The sequence below is a fragment of the Desmodus rotundus genome, chromosome 1 (genome assembly GCF_022682495.2).
Source record: "Desmodus rotundus isolate HL8 chromosome 1, HLdesRot8A.1, whole genome shotgun sequence".
In the NCBI taxonomy this organism is placed as follows: Eukaryota; Metazoa; Chordata; class Mammalia; order Chiroptera; family Phyllostomidae; genus Desmodus; species Desmodus rotundus.
In genome coordinates, this window is record NC_071387.1 from 34895758 (window position 1) to 34916515 (window position 20758).

The 20758-nt window shown below is 37.6% G+C and overlaps 1 protein-coding gene across 1 annotated transcript in view; it reads right to left on the reverse strand.

The window, feature by feature from the left end:
• Positions 1 to 20758, reverse strand: part of NAA35 (N-alpha-acetyltransferase 35, NatC auxiliary subunit) — a 53537-nt gene that overhangs the window by 16734 nt on the left and 16045 nt on the right. The window contains exons 7-13 of the mRNA XM_024560094.4: positions 12963 to 13029; positions 12840 to 12883; positions 11612 to 11662; positions 10884 to 10967; positions 9961 to 10075; positions 2715 to 2893; positions 1292 to 1351 (exon numbers count right to left, since the gene is read on the reverse strand). Of these exons, the coding sequence (XP_024415862.1) occupies positions 1292 to 1351; positions 2715 to 2893; positions 9961 to 10075; positions 10884 to 10967; positions 11612 to 11662; positions 12840 to 12883; positions 12963 to 13029 (600 nt within the window). The remainder of the gene's footprint in view (positions 1 to 1291; positions 1352 to 2714; positions 2894 to 9960; positions 10076 to 10883; positions 10968 to 11611; positions 11663 to 12839; positions 12884 to 12962; positions 13030 to 20758) is intronic.

The window sequence follows — 20758 nt, forward strand, 5'->3', positions numbered from 1 at the left end:
TAAGATCTTAAAAAAAATACAACCTTTCCAAAATTGGAAAAAACAATAATTATTAAAAAAATACATTAAATTAAAGTAAAATATTACTTCATAATAATTTGCATTTAATTTGTTCTCTTAACCTCAGTGCATTTTAATATTTACTATATTACACCCTATTTGATTTCTTAACACATGTGGGTTATTTCCAGTTTTTGGTGATCACGAACCAAACAGCTATAAATATTTGCATACAGTTTTCCAGAACATCAGATCCCACTTCTCTAGTAAGCAAGTAGAAGTGGGATTTGTACAGTTTCATTTTATAAGAATATGCCAAGCTGTTCTCCAAAATGCGTATCGCACCTCACATTCCCCTCAGTACTGCATATCCTTACAAGCACTTGATATTTTATTTTCCTTTATTTTCTTTTAAAAGATATTGGATAGTGGCATTTCACTGTGGTTTTAATTTGTACTTCTGTAAAACTAATGATGTTGAGTATTTTTTCACATCAAAGTGTTCAAATGTTTGTTCATTTTAAAAACTGGTTTGTCTGTTTTTTATTATATTTATAGAGTTCTTTATATGTTCTAGATTCAAGTCCTTTGTCAGATATGATTTTCGAGTATTTTCTCCCACTCCAGAGTCTCTTTTCTTAAATGTCTTCCACAGAATTAAAGTTTTACGTTTGTCAATTTAAAGATTGTGCTTTTGACGTCACACCTGAGAATTCTCTGCCTTTTTCAATGTCACAAAGATTTTCTCCCATCCTTTCTTCCAAGAGTTTTAGTTTCACATTTTACATTTAAGTTTGTGATGTATTCTGAGTCAATTTCCCCCCCATATGCTTATCCAATTATTCTCGCACCACCTATTTAAAAGACTACCATTTCTCTATGGACTTACCTTTGTGATTGGTGAAAAATTGATCATATTAATTATATTTTCATTTCATTCTATTTTAAGACTTCTTATTTAATCCTTGGGTTATTTAGACATGCATTAATTTCTAAATATTTGGAGAATTTTCCAGATCTTTTATGGGTTGCTCATTTAATTCAAAATAATCCGAGAATATACTTTGTATCATTCAATTGTTTTAAAATTAAGGTTTATTTTATGGCCCAGGGTATGATCTTGATGAATGTCTAACAATTTAAGTCAATGCTTGTAATTTAAAAATGTAACATTAACCATGGAATAGGCTTTAGAAAGAAGCATCTACCTTTTGTTCCATCAATAAAACAATGTCAACAGACACATAATTTGATGTTCAAAGAAGTTTTTTCAGTACTAAGTGACCCTTACTTGTAATAGAGATCTTGAAAGAACACAAGGTGATTGTTCACTAAACTCACAGAAAAAGTCCTAAGAGAAAAACAGAGAAAAAGTAATGTCAATAATGCACTAAACAAAAGCAGAAAACATTTGCATACAGAGTGGTTTTCACTGGAAATAATACACTCGCAGAGTTAGAATATGACCAACAGTTAAAGACCATCTCTACAGGAATTGTCTAAATTGTATCAGAGACCTTGGATAATTTTAGAGCTTCAATTTTTTTTTTAAAACTAACTGACCAATAGTAGTCTTCTGTGGACACTCACATTAAATTTGCATACCATGAAAATAACTGACAACAATATTTTACTAACTAATTTTAGGGTTTACTTCCTACGTCATCTAAATGAATACCAAGTAATAACCAGGCCAACTGGATTCATATGACTGACTGACTTCCTGACCCTAGGGAAAGACCAAAAGGTATGCTCAGAAAGCTATACGTGGGATTATACAGATAGAGGGAAAAAAGATAAGAGAATTCACCGAAATGTTAACATCTGTAGGTTGTAGGATGGTAGTTATTTATCATCTTAACATCTTTTTGCATTTTGCTGGATCAAAGTAACACATTTTTAAGACTGGAAAGAGGTAGCCTACTGGATGTTAATATCCAGAGATAACCAATATTATGCACTTTAGCATGTAGAGGGAAAAATAAATAGTCAAATGAGTATCTACACATAGTAATGCAAAATCAGTGTACTTATATCTAAATATCAACAGTATTATTTTGCATATTTTCTACCTTCCTACGAACCTTATACATATCACTATTACCTTAACAATTAATAAAACTCCACCCTAAATGTTTTAATATTCCCCAAATTAAACTACATTTTTTTCCATATTTAAGTCCATAAAAAGGTTAACCCATAAAATGCCTACTTAAAAATGTACATACTGTTTTACCCAGAAACCTCAATGTTTAGTAATTTATGTTAAGGGGCAAGAAAGCACCTGACACAAAGATTTACCTATAAAGATATTCTCCATAGTATTGTTTATAGTAGTAAAACACTGCAAGAGACTTAAATGCAATCCAATATGAATGGAATGAAAAAAACATGCTTACAGTGGAATCCCATGTAGCAATTAAAATAACACAGAAATATACATATTTGTTGACATGAAAAGATATTCATGATATAGAGATTAGTAATTAAAGAAAAAGTTACCAAACGCCATGATCCAATTTTGTATGAGAAATACTGATACACACGCACTACGTGTGTGCATGCACACACCTATTTATATAAAAGGTTGTGAAGACAGAATCCAGGGTTTAAACTCCCATTTGTACAGTGTGGATGAATTATGTAGCCTCTTGACTTTGGTTTCTTAATCTCTAAAATGAATAGTTATATTAAGAGTAGAGATTTGTACTTACCAGGATACAGTGTAAATTTGTTAAGTTTACCACCTCACAAACGGTTTTTATTCTATCTATTAATCTTGCAAAATAGTTGACCATTTCTTCTCTTTTAATTATCTTTGCATATCGAGGAAAGGTGGGTGGTAGTAGCCGCTGGTTAACGAGAGGCTCAAAACCCATCATAATTGGATGATCTAAAAAGAAATAAAAACAAGATTTTCAATGTTTCTTGGAATTTTAAACCTCTAACACTACTAAATGTGAAAAAGGCCAGTTTCAAAAGCATCTCCAAATGAATTCTAATCATAGTACACTCTAGATTTTGTAATTTACAATTAATATATCTATACACATGTATTTTAAAATAGATAAGCATATTTAAAAGCTAAAGTTGCACTTGCCATCTACTTGGTGGTGGGAGTGTTGACAGGGAGGGCCTTCTACCCCCCAACCAAGAATGGGATAAGACAGGGCTAACATATTCTCTCATACCAACCATCTTTTCTGACTACAATGGTATGAAACTAGGAAGCAACAAGAGGCAAATAGAAAATCCACAAATATGTGAAAACTAAACAACACAGTTCTAAACAATCAATGATCAAAGAGGAAATCAAAAACTATCTCAAAGCAAATGAAAATGGAAAAAACATACCAAAACCCTATGCTTCAAAAGCAATTGTGACAGGGAAGTTCATAGCAATAAATGTACATATTAAAAAAATTAGAAACATTTCAAATAAACAACCTAACTTTAGACCTCAAGGAACTAGAAAACAAATTAAGCCCAAAGTTAGCAGAAGAAAGGAATAACGATCAGAGTGAAAATAAATGACATACCAGATACATGAGAAACCCGAAAAACAACAGAAACAATCAACAAAACTAAGAGCTGGTTTACCAAAGATAAAGTTCACCAACCTTTAGTTATTCCTGTACGTCTACTGATTGGAGAATTTAGTTTACATTTAAAGTAATTATTGATAGATATGGAACTGCCAACCTCATTTTGTGGATTGTATTCTGGTGATTTTATAATTTTTATAATTCCTTGTTCCCTTCTTTCTCTTGCTCTTTTCCTTTGTTATTTGACAATTTTCTGTAGTACTATGCTTTGATTCCTTTCTTTTTTTATATATATATCTATAGGCTTTTGCTTTGTGGTTACCATGAGGCTTGCATAAAATACATTTGTATTCAATAAGTCTATTTTAAGCAGATAACCTCAAACACATACAAAAGGTCAGCCTGTACTATTTTATGCTTTTGATGTCACAATTTCATCCTTTTACATTGTGTATCATTGACAAATTATTGCAGTTATAGTTATTTTAAATACTTTTGTTTTTTAACCTTCATGGAGGAGTTATAAGTGCTCTACCTACTACCATTGACAACATTAGAGTATTCTGAATTAAACCAGTTGGCGCTTGGTAGCCATAGGTTTTGCATCCATGGATTCAACCAACCAGAGATCAATCCACAATTGGGAATCTGTGGATACAGAAGGCCAACTGTATGCGTTGTTCTACACCATTTCATATAAGGGACTTGCACATCTATGGAGGATCCTGGAAGCAATCCATTGCCGATACATAAGGATCACTATATTTATTTATGTTTAACAGTTCTATACGTTCCTATGTTTTCAGCCCAGCCCAAGCTGCTAGCTGCCTTTAAACTTCTGTGATTGTGCTCACCTCCTCCTCAGTTCTTAGTAGTAGTTGAGGGTGTACCAAGACCCACCAGTGTCCCAAAGCCAGCATCTATATGCAGGCCAATTAGAAGCTAAACCCTCTTGTAGCAGCTGGGGAAGTATGTAGTTAAGCCCCTTCCAGGCAGAAACTAGGAGATGGGCATTTCTGCCTAATCCCTCTGTGTTGGGTCTGGGTGTATATCCATGGGGGGGGAAGGGTGCTCCCACACCTGGTAACTGTTTCTTTGTTTTACAGTCCTGTGAATCTCCTAAATTCAAGCCCTGTAGGTTAGTAGAGACAGGTGATCTGGGGGCTCATCCCTTGGATAGCTGCAAAAGCTTAAGTAACAGCTGTGTGTGTACAAGCTCCTTCCTGGGAGATACCGGTAACTGGGTTTTATCATTTGCAACAAGTTGGAGAGAGAAAGTGGGAAAGGTGCCCGCTGGTTTTCCCAGCCTCAGGAAGATCTCATCCAGCTTTAGATGTCTGCTAAATCAGAAGCCCAACACTCAGGCAGCAGCTTTTATGGAATGCAGACAAACCTATTTCAGGGAAAGACTGGGAGATGAGTAATTGTGACTGCCCCTCTGCACAGATCCCTGCAGGGACAGCCACGGCAAGTGCCCGTGAAATAAGCCAGGCAGTGAAAAGACAAATACGTATGATCTTACCTGTTAGAAGAACCTAATGAACAAAACAAACAAACGAGCAAAATGGAACCAGAGGCATGGAAACAAGGAACAGACTGACAGCGACCAGAGGGGATAAGGGTGGGAAAAAAAGAGGAAGGGACTAGGTCAAGCACCCATGGACATAGACAACAGGGTGGGGACAGACTGTGGGAGTGGGATTGGAGGTGGGGGTGGGCTGGGCGGATGAGAACAAAGGGGGAAAAATGGGAACAACCATAATAGAATAACAATAAAATATTAAAAATAAAAGAACTGCTTCTTTATTTGCTATAGACTTCTGGGAATCATGGATAGAAGCCCCCTGGCCAGGGGACCCAAGCTCCATCCCTCAGCCAGTAGCAGTAAAAGCTGGGGTGCAGTTGTACAAACAAGGTTCTTCCAGGGAGGTACTGGCAACTTGGGAGTGGGTTGGAGGGAGAAGGCAAGCAAGGTATCCTTGAGCTGCCCTGGTCTCTGGGAAGGATCAAAGCCCATCACTAGCTAGCGCCTGCTAAGTGAGAAACTGCCTTAGGCAGCAGCTTTTAAAGTGTACAGATAAACCTCTTTCATAGACAGCTTGAGACAAGGGTAATTTTGTCTGCTCCCTCCCTGCTGACCCCCTACAGGGACAGCCAAGGCAAGTGCTCACAAGCCCCTTAAGAACAGCTTGCTTCTTTGCTGTAGTCTTGTGGGTCTCACGGACACAAGCCCTGCTGACTGTCAGAGCTAGGTGTTCTGAGAGCCTGTCTCTCCAGAAGGTGTCTTAAAAGTTGGGATGCTAGAGGTGGAGTCCAAACAGTTCACTCCTCAGGTAGAAGCTGGAAGTTGGGGGTACTCTTCTGACTGTATGGCCCTATGTTAGGGGGTTATGGCAGAGTATGTCTCAGCTTTTCCTGCCCATTTAGGTGTGGGTATTTTCTCATTCATCTAATGTGTAGGAGTTGATCACTAGTTTCTAGAAATCTCTCAGAAGCAATTGCTTTGTATGTAGCTGTGCATTCACTGTGTCCATGGGAGAAAGGGAGCTCAGGAGCCTCCTGTGTCACCATCTTGATCAAGTCCCACCCCCAGATACTTTCAGTGGACAATAGTCGTTAGGAAGCAAGCTCTGGATGATAGGTCCTTTAGATGATAGAGCTAGAAAATATACATATGTATACAGACATACAAATTGGGTGTTTTAAAACAACAGACACTTCCTCTCTCACAGGCCAGAAATTTAAGATCAGTTCCACTGGACTGAAATCAAGGCACTGACAGGGCAGCACTCTGTCCAAAGACTCTAAAGGGAAAACTTACTCCTTGTTCCTTCCAGGTTTTCATGGCTGCTGGAATTCTCTGGCCTCTAGCTGCCTCATATAAATCTATACCTGTCTTCCCATCACTGTCTCCTCTTCTGTGTGTCTCATCTTCCTCTACCTCTTTTAAGAAAGACATTTAGGATGGTATTTAGGGCCCAACTAGATAATCCAAGATTATCTCATTGAAAGATCCTTACTTAATTGCATCTGCAAGGACTTTTCCAAATAAAATAACATAGGTTTCAAGATGAGGGTTAGTTTTTGGATTATTTTAACTCTATTCTACAGATCTTTGCCAATCTTTGTAAAATCCCCACACTGTCTTAATTACTGTAGCTTTACAGTCAGTTTTGAAGTCAGGAAGTAGGACTCCTTCAAGTTTGTTCTTTGCTCCACTGATTTACGTTTCCTTTACTGTTGTTGAGAAGTCTAATGACATTGTCTTGATTCTGTATCTGCAACTTTGTCTCTTTCAAATCTCTTAGGACCCTGAGTTTTAACCCACCAATCTGAAGTTTCATGATGATATGCTTCGAAAAAGTCTGTTTTCATGCTAGTTGTGCCAGGCAGCTCTTTACTGGCCCCTTCCATCTAAGTATTTGTATCAATCAAATCCATAAAATTTTCACAAATGATTTTTGGGGTTTTTTTTTTGCTTCTACTTTCTGATCTCTTATTTCTGGAACAACCTTTATTAGTTTACCCTTCTTTCATCTTATTTTTATCCTTATTGGATATTAGATCTTCTGGAAGTGATCTTGTAATATTTTTCATTCTCCTTATTTTAGATCTTTACATTTTTTACTTTCTATAAAATTTCCTCCACTTTGCATTGTTTTCTTTTTATTTGTATCATTTCTGTTTACATTTGAATCTCAAGGACCATGTTCTTTTCTTCCTTTTTAATTATCACCCAAGGATGTGTTCACTGACTTTAGAGGGAGGAAAGGGAGGAGAGAGCGGTACATCAATGAGAGAGAGAAACATCAGCTGGCTGCCTCCTGTACACACCCCAACAGGGGACCAAACTGCACACCTTTTGGTACACAGGACAACACTCCAACCAAGTCAGGCCAGAGCTTTTATTCTTTTTTTTTTTTTTTAATATCGTATATATATTTTACAAGTGCACCGATTTTTCTCATTTTTTAAAGGCATGTGATCCACTTGCCTGTTTTGTTCCTATTTTCAGGCTTCAGATTTCCAACCGTGACTAGGTTTGTCACTGAAGGATAAAATAAAGCTCATTAAGAGCTCTGTGAATACAAGTTAGGCTTTTCCGCCAAGCCATTTTATCATGAGAGTATAAATTTTGCTATGTTTCCGCCCACCTCTGGGTGTCAGATTTCTCTAAAAAGACTTTCAAACTCTTAAGTGGAGTACAAGAGCTAGGCTGTACTGTTCTGGAAGCTAAGTAAGGGGAAAAGACAGCTAAAGTTTGGAGGGAAAGAGGAGGAAGTAAGTCAGTCACGATAGTAAATATTTAAATTTTCACTTAACTGTCCCATAATGTGCACTACTCAATGGTGCCTGGTGTCTCCCCCATCCAGAATCTCTCTGTCCCCCTACATGAATGCTCAGTGATTTCAAGCTTTACACAGCCAGCGTGTTACCAGTTGGAGTTATAGTATTAAGAAGGCAAATGAGTAATCCGCGATGAAAACTAATCTACAGTATTTTTTTTTATCACCATTCTTCTTAAAATAGACATTGGGAAGGCATTCAGTTTTTTTAATTATAGAACTGTTTAGCTTTATGCTTAAGGGATAAATAATTACATTGTTAAATTAAGACAGCTAAAGGTTTTAAACAGAAAACTAAGCAGAGTGAGTACTTCCTAAATTTACTACTTCACTTGCTTAGTCATCAAGACAACTTTAAGCAAATCATCTTCCTGAAGCTTACTTGTGAGCAGACTATACAACCAAACAGTGGAGAATATACACACAGGCAATATTTTTCTTTTTCTCAGCCCTGACCAGTCTGAAATATAGGGAAGCCACAAACCATATGGACAACTAATGACCCCGTGGTGAGGATTATGCTCACAGTTACGGATTTCATAAAAGTATTCGTGCACTAGTATTCAAGTACTGAAGAGCTGTAGACATGTTATGCTTCTCTGTAAGTAAACACTAGACAGCTTGCCATGCGTAACAACCTTTATTTAATGCACCATGGTTACAGAATGCCACCCCGTTAGGCATTTTACATACATATTCCCCTCCTGGATAAAATGAAAAAAACGTTAATGAATTAATATAATTATTAGATAAATAAAGATTATGATAGTACTGATTTCCTAAACCAAATTGCCTTTGCATTGCCGCACTACCTAACACCTGAGTAAGGAAAAAGGTTTGTGGGAAGGGGAACACCCAACTGCTGTCCCTAAAATGTGGGGGGTGCAAAAGGAAAGCAGTGTAAATTAGGAAAAACTGGCCTTCCTGGTCACACCACCACCAACAGGGGAAAAAAGTTTAAAGAATGTAAATTTCATCTTATTTTAGTATTTTAAGTTAGTTTTCTTTTATTGATTCTAGAGACAGGGAAATGGAGGGAGAGAAACATCAATGTGAGAAAGAAACATTAATCAGTTGCCTCTTGCATGTGCCCCAACTGAGGACTGAACAAACCTGCAACCCGAGCATGTGCCCCGCTGGGGAATTGAACCAGTGACCTTTCAGTTTGCAGGACAACACCCAACCAATTGAGCCATACTAGCCAGGGCTCGTTTTCAGTAAGTTTTAAGGGTAATCAAAATTGCCACATATTATCTAAAATGTTAATTCACTTGCAAGTTATACAAAAAAAGTACACTATTCCTTTCATGTTAAGGCTTATTTCATAAATAAAATCTGAGCGTCAACAATGTACCAAGCACTAGAGAGATAAACAAATAAGATAGTCCCTGGTCTAAAGTATCAAAAACTCATGGAAAGACAAACAGGTAAACAAGTACAATATGATACATTAAAAAATGCGGTATCACAGAGGCATATATGAGTCCAATGAGGGAATACTGAAGCTGCCTGGTGGAGGTAGGGAAGACTCTGAAATGGAGGTGATAATCTCTCAAAGAAGTAAAGGGGAGAGGTGACTAAAAAAGAACGTACTGCCCCGGCTGGTGTGGTTCAGTGGATTGAGCGCTAACCTGTGACCCAAAAGGTCACCAGTTCGATTCCCAGTCAGGGAACATGCCTGGGTTACAGGCCAGGTCCTCAGCTGGGGGTGTGTGAGAGGCAACTGATCGATGTATCTTTCATACATCTGATGTTTCTCTCCCTTTCTCCCTCCTTTCCTCTCTCTCTGAAGATTTAAAAAAAAAAAAAAAAGGATGCACTGCTGACATCATAACATGGTCACCATATAGGGTACATACTCAGAGCAAAAACAGTAAAATACTCTACTGTTTTCATTCTAGAAAAAATGTTAAAAGAAGGGGGCATAAACATTTTGTAAGTGTATGAAGCAAAACATTCCAAGGTCCAGATAGACTGAATTAAATGAAATTTTTGAACAAACCAAACACTATATATACCCTCTGGATGGGAAAGAGTGAAAAAAGAGTAGGAGCAAAACAGACACTTACCCCCTTTTGTAGTATCATTCTGGGCCTGGATGCCATGATGCAATGAGTTATGAATGGCAGAAAGAAGATCTGCTGCTTGAACCATCAATTTTTGAGCTTCTGCAACAGCACTGGTCTAGCAAATAAATCACCAAAAACATTCTTACATATTCTTTCACTGAAAGATATATATTAAATAGGAAAATCCTATAAACAATAATGAAATTAAATGTGTGTTGTAATGTCACTGGTTTTCACAAACTATTCACTTAATACAGGATGTCCAGATCCTGTTAGGATAGAAATAATTATTTTTTTTTTAGCTGTATCCATATTTTGTAGGAGCCATTAAAAAAATATTTCTAGTTTATTCTATTAATCTTTTGTTTAAAAAAGAAGAGATGCAGCCAACTGGAAAATAGCAATAGTTCTACTTCATCATTCATCAAGGTGAACAAATGAAAAACAGGAAAAAAAAAGTATAGGAATTACAACAATGGTAAAGGTTGATTCCTTACTCACCACTTATTAACTATTCAGAAGTTCATATGTAACTGAGATACACACACACACACACACAATATTTACCATCTGGGACTTACTTTGGGATCTACGCAAATCTAACAGTTAAGTATTTTTTGAATGAAAGGAAATATCCTAAAATTCTCACTGTTACTTTCTCCTTTCAATTCACAACACATTACTACCCTATTTTTATAGCAACATCATACCTGCATGTTATGGAGAATGTAAAATTCATGTGACTTTTTGAGAAAATCATCAGGGCTACTCTGATGTCAATGCGCCAAATGTTGAATGCTATGTATGTGCAACCGGGGGCATTTCGATGGAAAAGTCTCAGAACCACTCCAATAAAGAATTCCATACACAAGAAAACCAAAAAGCCCCCACTAAAATAGGAAGATTACAGGAAATGCCCTTACCTCTTTCTTAGTAAAGGCAATAAGCACTGTCAGCAATACTCGAGTAAACTTCACTCTGCTGAATACTGCTAAACACTGTTGGTGCTAAAAAAATAAAGAACTGAAAGTTAAAAGATACAAAGTCTGCCAAAACAATTTTTTTAAAGTATGATATTTTAAGTTTCAGATCTCACTGTACAACTTACTACATTACAATCCCCTTCACTCAGGTTTTACATACCTGGAAACGGGAGCTTCAGCAAAACACAACAAAGCCTACTCTACTGAAATAGAGACATAAGGCTTCTGTATTAACAGGGCTGATTTTTCCCTGAGAAAAGTTACACTATCATCTCTAAAACAAATACAATCAGTATTTTAAAAACGACCGTTAAAAAAGTACTTTAAGCAGAGTTAGAAAATTTAGGATCTCAAAAAAGGATTGTCAACTTTTGATTCCGTGCAAGTTCTTGGGTTTTGCCAAGCTTTGATGTACCATTTGTAAAAAGTCATCTTTTCTTCCTACCTCATAGGAATACTGAAGATTCAGCACTGAAATCATATATTTGAAAGAGCCGCATTATCATTCTATCAAAATAAATACAAGGGAAATAAAATCCCTTGCAATGTCCAATTTTTAAAGAAATACCTTAAAAAGGGCTTCCATAAATTATAACGCAGTTCATAAAACTACAACATTAAGAGGCAGACTTCTCTGATATTATCTACCAGAAAATAAGTTCAATTACTTCTAGTTCAACTTCTGGATCTCTTTCTTCTCCTTGTCGACTTCGAGTACTCTAAAATTTTAAAAAATGTGAATTAAAACAAACGCAAGACTGTAGAAGCATTAAATCATAAATATACAAGGAAAAGCACTAAATTAACTTATTGTAAGAATCTATTTTTAAGAAAAATGTCTGAGAGGGAAAAGAAGTTGTATTTAGTATTTCCCTCCTTACTAGGGAATATTACTATATACAGAAAGTTAATCTTGATATAAACTACAAAGATCACACAAAAGAGTAAGGCACTAAAAGCAGCAAAAGCAAACAGAAAAATAACGTAAGTAAAAGCACATGGCACACGGTACTTCTTTCTTTTAAAAACATCTACTCATTGAAATTCCTGATGTTTTTAAAACTAATAACCCTACCAGGAAAAAAGGTAATCTTTACAAAATCACATGACAAAAATGAAGTCATGTAGAAAATACTGATCTGTTCTTCACTAAAATTCAAGACACCTTGTTAATACACAAGTAATATATGGCTGACTATTTTGACAAAATTCTAGGAAGACAGGGTAGAAGAGCTGGTTTCTAGCACTGGAGTGGCACTGGCTAGTGGCATGCCCTTAAGTAAGACTCAGACAGGTAACTGAACTTCTCTGAGCTGTGTTTTGCGCACCTAAATGTGGGGCACTATGTGCATTTTATTGTCTAATTCAATGAATAATTGTAAATATCAAATAAGACAACAATGTAAAACTGCTTTGACAACCATGCTGTGTTATACTTTTTAATCTCTATGGCAACCAAATCAACAGGGCCATTTGGCTGAAGGATGTCATTCATAGAAGGCTTTTACCAGATTTGGGATACCACCATTTACTGAGCTTTTCCACTGTCCTGTAGACACTCTCCTAGCTATTAAAGATACAAAGATGAAGACAGTCCTTACGTCCGAGAACTTAACAACTCTACAGTATTATGCTACTCTTAAAATAGCATACAAAAATTCTAAAACACTGGCCCAAAACTGAAAGACTGAAGGTTAAATTTTCAATACTTGTAAGCCACATTAACTTATCAGAAGCTCCTACAACAGCCTCCAACTCATTACCACAAAGGCACAGCATACACGAAGGAAGCTGATGGTCCTACCTACATTAGCTATTTGTATGTAGTTAAATTTAACCTGCCATTTAGAAGAAAACAAAAACCCTATACAAAAGATAAAAAATGTATATATATACCTTTACTCTTCTTTGCATGTCATCCTCCACGTCTTTTAGCATGCCTAGAAAGAGAGACACTGAGGTGAAAAGGAAAGAAATCCAAACATTAAAATTGTGAATTATCTTTAGAAATAGTATTACCTGTGACTCGAAGATCTGTCACACTGTTAGCCATTTTAAATCCGTAAGTCATTGACTGAAAATCTTCCTAGAGAGAAAAGGAGTAATTACGTCCTTGAGTAGTAACAAAACCTTTCCTTATATTTCTCTTATAAAATCACTCTTTGCTAATAAGAAAACAGTAGTGGAAAGTCAGCCTGCTTGTCTCAATATTGCTGTCCAGCATCCAAGCTTTCCTTATTGCTGTACCCTTAAACACCATATACTGATACTCTGTGTCCTTAATTTCAATTGCTCGTCCTTAGGCAACACTTATGACAGTATCACAAGGTAATTCCCACTTACAAAGTGTTCTCACATTCACAGGTGAACAGTAAATACATAGTAATTACTGTCTGATTATAAGACTTCAAGATTTAAACAAGGCTCTTACTCCAAAAATTATTAAATGCCTATTCCAGTGTGAGGATACAAAGGTTAAGCCTTCTTCTCAAACAGAATTACTTAAAGTGTGAACAGAACCACATTCCCACTTCAGCCCCACTCTGAAAAAAAATTATTCACACAGGGATTCCCACCCCCAAAATCATTTAAAACATTACTGAGAAATTAACAAATTAAGTGGCTTGCTGACTTGCATTGAAGACTATTAATTTAATATCATCTGGATGACTTGGTTAAGTCAGAAGCTCGAGTTAAGGAGTGTTTCTGTCATATTATAATTCTTACAAAAATACATATAAAAGCCTACCATAATGGACTAACAGGTCTTTACAGCAGTGGCCAGGATTGCAGCAAAATTTCTGAATTCTTAACAAATCAGTGACCATGCAACGCATGCCAGATATTACTATCTTACAAACAGAAAGAAAACAAACGTAGATTATGTCCCTGGTCTCAAAGAACTAGGTGTGTTACAGAGCTATAAGGTTATCCTCTAGGTGAAGTTTATACTCTATCGATACACTTGAACATCAAATAGGATTCTCAAATTTCGTGTGTCTACAAATGTGTATTCTCCTAGTGTTTACCACATTGCTGTGGCACCGTCATCCATCCAGTCACTCAGGCTAAAATCCTGCACTTCCGGTTCTCTCACTTCCTCACAGCCCATACCAGACCCACCAGAAAACCCGGCAGGTTCTACCTGCAATTTCTAATCTAACCGTATCTCATTCCTTTCACAGCTGTCTCTATTTTGAGCCACTACCATCTCTCGCCTCTGTAACTGTCTCCAGATAGGTCCCAAAGTTCCCACACTTGTCCCTGCTACATTTGCCACCAGAAGTCAAAGGGATTATTTTAAAATAAGTCATTTTAGAGCACTTTCTAATCAAAACCTAGTTTCTTTCCTCGCAGGAAAACCCAAAAGCCCACCCCGGCTGCTAAAGCCCTCCTACCACTGGCTCTGGTTTCCGTCTCCAATCTCCTTTCCTACCCACCACTCTCCTCCGTGTTCACTGTAAAGCACTCACAGGCCTTCTTGTGTCCTTGAGACACATCAAACACACCTCTTCTCAGGACCTTTGTACTTACTGACCCCCTCTCCAAAATTATTTTCTTTAGAAGAATTACCAAGCTCCATCCCCACTATATTGCAGCCTCTGTTCTAATGTAAGTTCTTCATATAGATGTTTCCCCTGTGCGTTCTCTCTAAAACAGTCCCCTCCCCTACTTTCTATCCCTTTCCCTTGCTTTATTTTTCATAAAACTAATCACCACCTGACATGATATATGTATTTGCTTACTTGGACGCTGACTATCCCAAAGAATGCATAATCCATGAGATCAGGGCTTTGCGTTATTCACTATTTTATGCCAGGACTTAAGAATAGTGCTTGGTACAGAGTACTTTCCAAAATATACTCAGTGAATGAATGATGACTCACCGTAGGGCCAGGGCCATAAATGTAAGCAGCCGGTAATTTTCTTGAGTACATCAGGCTGGTTACAAGATACCTTGGGGAATGGTGGGGACCGTAGAAAACCAGAGAATATATACTTCATCTAAAGGAAGTCAGTCACTAGTTACCCTACTGTGGCCATGAATCAATGCAAGGCTAGCGTGGTAAGGTCCTGTAATTTTCCAGAACAAAAACCTAATTTAATGTAAAATCTTCCAATTTTTAAATGTTGCCCATTTTTAAAAAATTAAGTAGGCCAGCACTGTGAAGATAACACAAAAACCCCCACCTGTGAGCCCTATCTGTGAATTGTGAGTTTGCCAAGAGGAGTCTAAGGAAAAGCATTTGTCTGGGAGAATCACAGGTCTGTGTAATAAATACAAGCCTTGATAACAGGAACTTAACCCAAGTCACTGGAGGGCCGAAGCAGAGACATTGGATAAACAGAAGCTGCCATTAAAAGATCATTCTGAAAACTTTGTGAATTTAAGGACAAAAATCAAAGTGAAACCAGAAACTGGACACAATGCAACAGTCTAAGCAGGAAGTGACGGTGATTTGAGCTGAGACTGTAACTAAAGGTGAGAGGTGGCTGAAATCAGTACATATCTAAAAAGTAAAGCCAAGACGATGTGCCGAAGACATGAATATGTGGTATAAGGTAAACTATACAATCAAGACTCATTTTTCAGTTTTTGGTCTGAGCAACTGCTAAATGACAGAACCATTTACTGTGGTGGGGTAGACTGGGGGAGGAACAGGATTAAAGGCAGAAATGGGAGTAAAATTTTGGTTATATAAAGTTTGCAATTTCTTTGATCAACCAAGTGAAGATTTTGGGCAGTTACTTGCTTGAGTCTGGAAGCCAGGGGAGGAGTCAGAACTAGAGATATAAATTTGGGTTTCATCAGCATACAGTTGGTATTAAAAGCCACAGAACTAGAGGAAATCAACAGAAGGAGAAGGTATAGGGAAGAGAGAAAGCCCAGGAATATTTTAGCATCTAGAGAAACAAGCACAGGCAATGGAATAACCAGTGGGGAAGAGAGAAACCTAAGACAGGGCAGTATCAGGAAGACAAGAAAGCACATCAAAGAGTGGTCAACTGGGCCACATGATGCTGACAGGTGGAAGAGGGCAGGGTGAGAACTATGGATTTAGTGAGATGGGCATCATTAAGGGCCTTGTTAGTACCAGTATCTGTGTAGTGGTAGAAAAGAATGTCCTGTTGAAGAATGTCCAAGTGGGCGAGAAGACACTAAAAGAGAGTAAAATGAGTAAGGATTAACAGTTCATTTAACCACTTTTTTGTGTAGGGCAGCAGAGAAATGGGATTATAAATACAAAGAGCCATGAGTCAAGGGAACTGGTGTTTTCTTTTAAATAGAGTGATATTAGAGCATGTTTATAAGCCATAAAGAATAATCTAGTAGTGAAGGAAGTACAGGTAATGCAATACAAAGACAGGGTTAATAACTGCATTAGGTAAGAGGAAACAGAATCTAGAACACAAGTGGAGGGGCTGAGCTCACAATGTCAGGGATACTTTTAAATTTTCACAAGAGTATATGGGTATCAACACAGGTTAGCACTTGTGATAGGGAGAAGATTGTGTAGTATGTATGATTTCATCTAATATTTCATTAAGGTACAAAGCGAGGTGACAGAGAGAAGGGTTGGTGTTGAGAAGGAAAGATATGGAAAAGTCACCTTAGAGACTGGAAAAGCAAGTTCCCCACAGCAAGTTATAGAGGACTGCCGCCAGTGTTGAGTGCCCACCTGAGATTTGCAGTCCTAAAATTAAAGTGAGAACAGACACACAGGTAAGAATTTTCTGTAGCAGGCTTCTGCTATTTGGGTACAAGCAGTGAGTAAGTAGGCAGATGGTTGGGGCCTTGCCGGAAAAATGACACATGATGAACTGGAAGGGGCAAGGGACTTGTAGAGTGATTTCGGCCCTGGATCAAGGAAATGAGGACATGAGGGAGAGTTACAGAGAAAAATAAAGCAACCGCATCCATTAATTGAAGGCCTGAATAGACGTAAAGGATAGTAGGAGTAGGATAATCAGAGTAAATAAGAAAGTGGTAGCAATTAAAAGGCAGTATGCTCAAATCAGGACTTTGGAGGTGACCACATCATTATTATTCAAACTGGTAAACCTGAGAGTAGAAGAGGATGCTATTGATAATCACACCAGGACGAAGGTGGCAAGCTGAACTGTTCCATGCAAACCAGTATGTACAGATACCAGCTATAACAGAAAGATGTGCTAAGGAAGGAGCAGAGAAGAAAACTAACATCGTCTGGGCAAGTCAGGAGAGTGGGATACAAATTTACAGATAAGTAGGACTTTTCCCTAAAAAGGTAAGAAAGAACAGGCAAAAGGAGAACCAGGGGGAAATGTAACTAAGGGGAAGAATCAAAGATATGCAGCGTTGCTGGCTTTAAAGATGGAGTCAAAAGCCAAGGGATGCTGGAGGCTTCCAGAAGCTGCAAAAGGCAAGAAAGCAGTCCCTTCCCTGGAGCCTCTGGAAAGGGGCACAGTCCTCCAGTACCTTGATTTCTGCCCCGTGAGATCTGTGTGAGACCTCTGACCTCCAAAACACTTCCTCTGTACCATGTCTGAAAAGCCCAGTATGGCTGAGATTGAGAAATTCAGTAAGTGGAAATTGAAGATAGAAATGCAAGAGAAAAACCCACTGCCTTCAAAAAAACCCCAGCTGAACAGGAGAAGCAAGCTGGCGAATTATAATGAGGGCCCACGCTGCCAACATGCACTGTACACTCCACAAGTATTGCCTTCTAAAGTTACTTCTTTTAGCTGTTTAACTTTGTAAGATGCTAAGACGCTGGATCAGTTTAAATGATTGTGCTGCCCCTTTTCATATCACAACTACTGACAATTGAGGCCGTACCTGCCTCTCTCGCTGACAGGAAAGGAAGAGAACTTGCATGTTGGTGAAGGAAGAAGCTGGGTGGGATGACAGTGAAATCTAGAGTAAAAACCAAGCTGTTCCCAGGTGTCCTGGAGGCTGTAAAATGTAGTTTAATCAGAGGGCCATTTTTGTTCATTAAAATGATTTAAATTATTGGAATGCACAATTTTTAATGTGCACATAAAAAGTTTTAAAACCTGGAAAAAAAGAGAGTGAAAAGGCCTAAGAACCAGAGAGAATCCTGTGCACTAGCATGAAATAATGAAAGAGAATAATATACTCAGAATCACCTGAACAATATGCCAGGGAGGAAAACAAAAATTTGTACGAGAAAGAAAATGTAGGTATATACTACTCTGGCTCATCTGTCATTAATATTTTTACAATCACAGTGTCAGAAATGAATAATGACTTAATCAAAAATTGAACGACTATTTGGGGTAGGAGAGGGGGTAATGTATGAATGCTAAATACTTGGTAAAGATATCCTGATATATACACCGTAGCTAAAAACCGTTAAATCCTTAAATCCAGAAATTAGAATATAAACCTATTATCTAGGAATATGAAATAAATAGCAGACAAAAACTAGAAGATTATGGTAATAGTGTCAACAATAAAAATAAAGTTGAAAAAAAAAGAAAAAGAGGTCCTGGCTGGTGTGGCTTAGTGGACTGAGAGCTGGCCTGTGAATTGAAATGTCGCCAGTTTGATTCTGGGTTCAGGGCACATGCCTGGGTTGCAGATCAGGTCCTCAGTTTGGGGTGTGTGATAGGCAGCAGATTAGTGTATCACTCACACATTGATCTTTCTCTTCCTCTTTCCCTTCCCATCTGTCTGAAATAAACAAAATCTTAAAAAAAAAGAAAAAAAAAAAAGGAATTCTTTTTTAACAGCACCACTACGTTCAAACTGCTTATGTATTGAGTGACCTTACGTTAAGTAATCTTATAACACAAAAATAGTGAGAGGACACTCGGAAGTGATGGATGTGTTAATGGTATTGACTGTGGTGATGGTTTCATGGTGGGTACTTATCTCCAAACTCATCAAGTCTTACACATTAAATATATGCAGCTTTTTATAAAAAGCTAAAAGAACTGAATATTAATACAGAATGAATAAGAGCAGAGAATCACAAATAAACTTATGGGCTATTTGACTATGTACTAGTATTATCACTTCTATTAAAACACATACCCCAGGGAAAATTTTTAAATAGCAAAACTGAACATGACCAGATTACCTATTTTTTGAGAGAGTCAAGTGGAGAATGAACTAGAAGGAAAGACTGGGCCAGAAAGAAGAGTTCTGCCTACACCTAAAGCTAACAAAGACATGAACTAAAGCAGGAACAATGAGAGAGAAGTAAAGAGTGACCAGATTCAAGATAAAAATAAAATAACCTTGATGTAGAAGGTTAAAAAAATAAGTAATCAAAGATAACATTCTAGATACCATTTTTGCAAGACAGATTGATTGCAAGAGGACAAGCAGTGTACGGGGTGAAATTATGGTTTCCATTTTGCATGTGTGAGCAAGATATTAAGAATGAAACATCTTTAGGCAGCTGAAAATGTATCCAGTTCGGGAGTTAAAACAAAGCAGGGACATAGCTGAGAACAAAATACACCAGCACTTAGGACCTTTAGAAGCACCCATTTCAAAGAAATGATTACCATATTTTTCAGACTATAAGACACCCCCCCTCCCAATTTGGGAGGAAAATGGGGGTGCATCTTATAGTCTGAATGCAGCTTAACTGGCTGCATTGGGGGGGCGTGGAGGGGGGGCCTGGCAGTGGAGCGGGGTTTATTTTTCCTATTTTCCTCCTCTAAAACCTAGATACGTCTATGGTCTGGTGCGTCTTATAGTCCGAAAAAATGCGGTATGTCATTCTCATTTATTCATTACCATATCTCTTAAGGACTTTTACTAGTTAATTGATTTTTTTCCTACTTATAAAACTGAGACAAATTTATTTGGAAAATCAAGAAAGTTTAGAGAGAAACAATAACCATTCATATCATACACATACAATATATGAGTATTTTCCCATCCTCAACATGGTATATTATAAAAAACATCTAATCTTTGCCAATAAGGGGTAAATAACGGTATATCATATTTTTAATTTGTAATTCTCTTTAGTAAGGTTAATTATCTTTTCTTATGTTTAAAAACTATTTTGCAAACTATCTTCTGGTTTTAAAAAAATATTGATTTTAGAGAGAGGAAGGGAAAGAGAGAAAGAAAGAGAGTGGGAGGCGGGGGTGGGGGGATAGAGAGAGAAAGACTCCACGTGAGAGAGAAACACCAACTGGTTGCCTCCCATACACCCCAACTGAGGATCGAACCCACAAGCAAGGCATGTCCCCTGACTGGAATCGAGTCAGCAACCTTTTGGCTCATGGAATGATGCTCCAGCAAACTAAGCCATGTGGCCAAGGCAACTATATTCTGATTAAAAAAAAAAATTTTTAACACTTAAAATATTTCATCTATCTGCAATTTATTTTGCTGTTAACCAACCCAGTCCCTCCCCAAAACACCCTAAATCATATGTTAGGTCCTAAAGCCCAAAGTGATGGCATTTGGATGCGGGGCCTTTGGAAGGTGATTAGGTCACAAGGGCAGAGACTTCATACATGAGATTGCTGTCACTATAAGAGGGACCCCAGAGAGAGTTCCCTCTCCCGCTTCCACCATGTGTGGACACAGTGTAAAGATGGCTGTCTACGAACCAGGAAGCAGGCCCTCACTAGACACCAATCTTGGACAACTTAGCCTCCAGAACAATGAGAAATAAATTTCTGTTGTTTGTAAGCCAACTAGACTATGGTATTCTGTTAAAGCAGCCCAAAGGGATTAAGGCAGATGTAAAATAAGTTGATTTTCAAGGGTGATAATCAATTGTTCCACTATGATTTGTTAAATGAATCATTTATCTGCCCTACTGATTTTTGATGTCCTT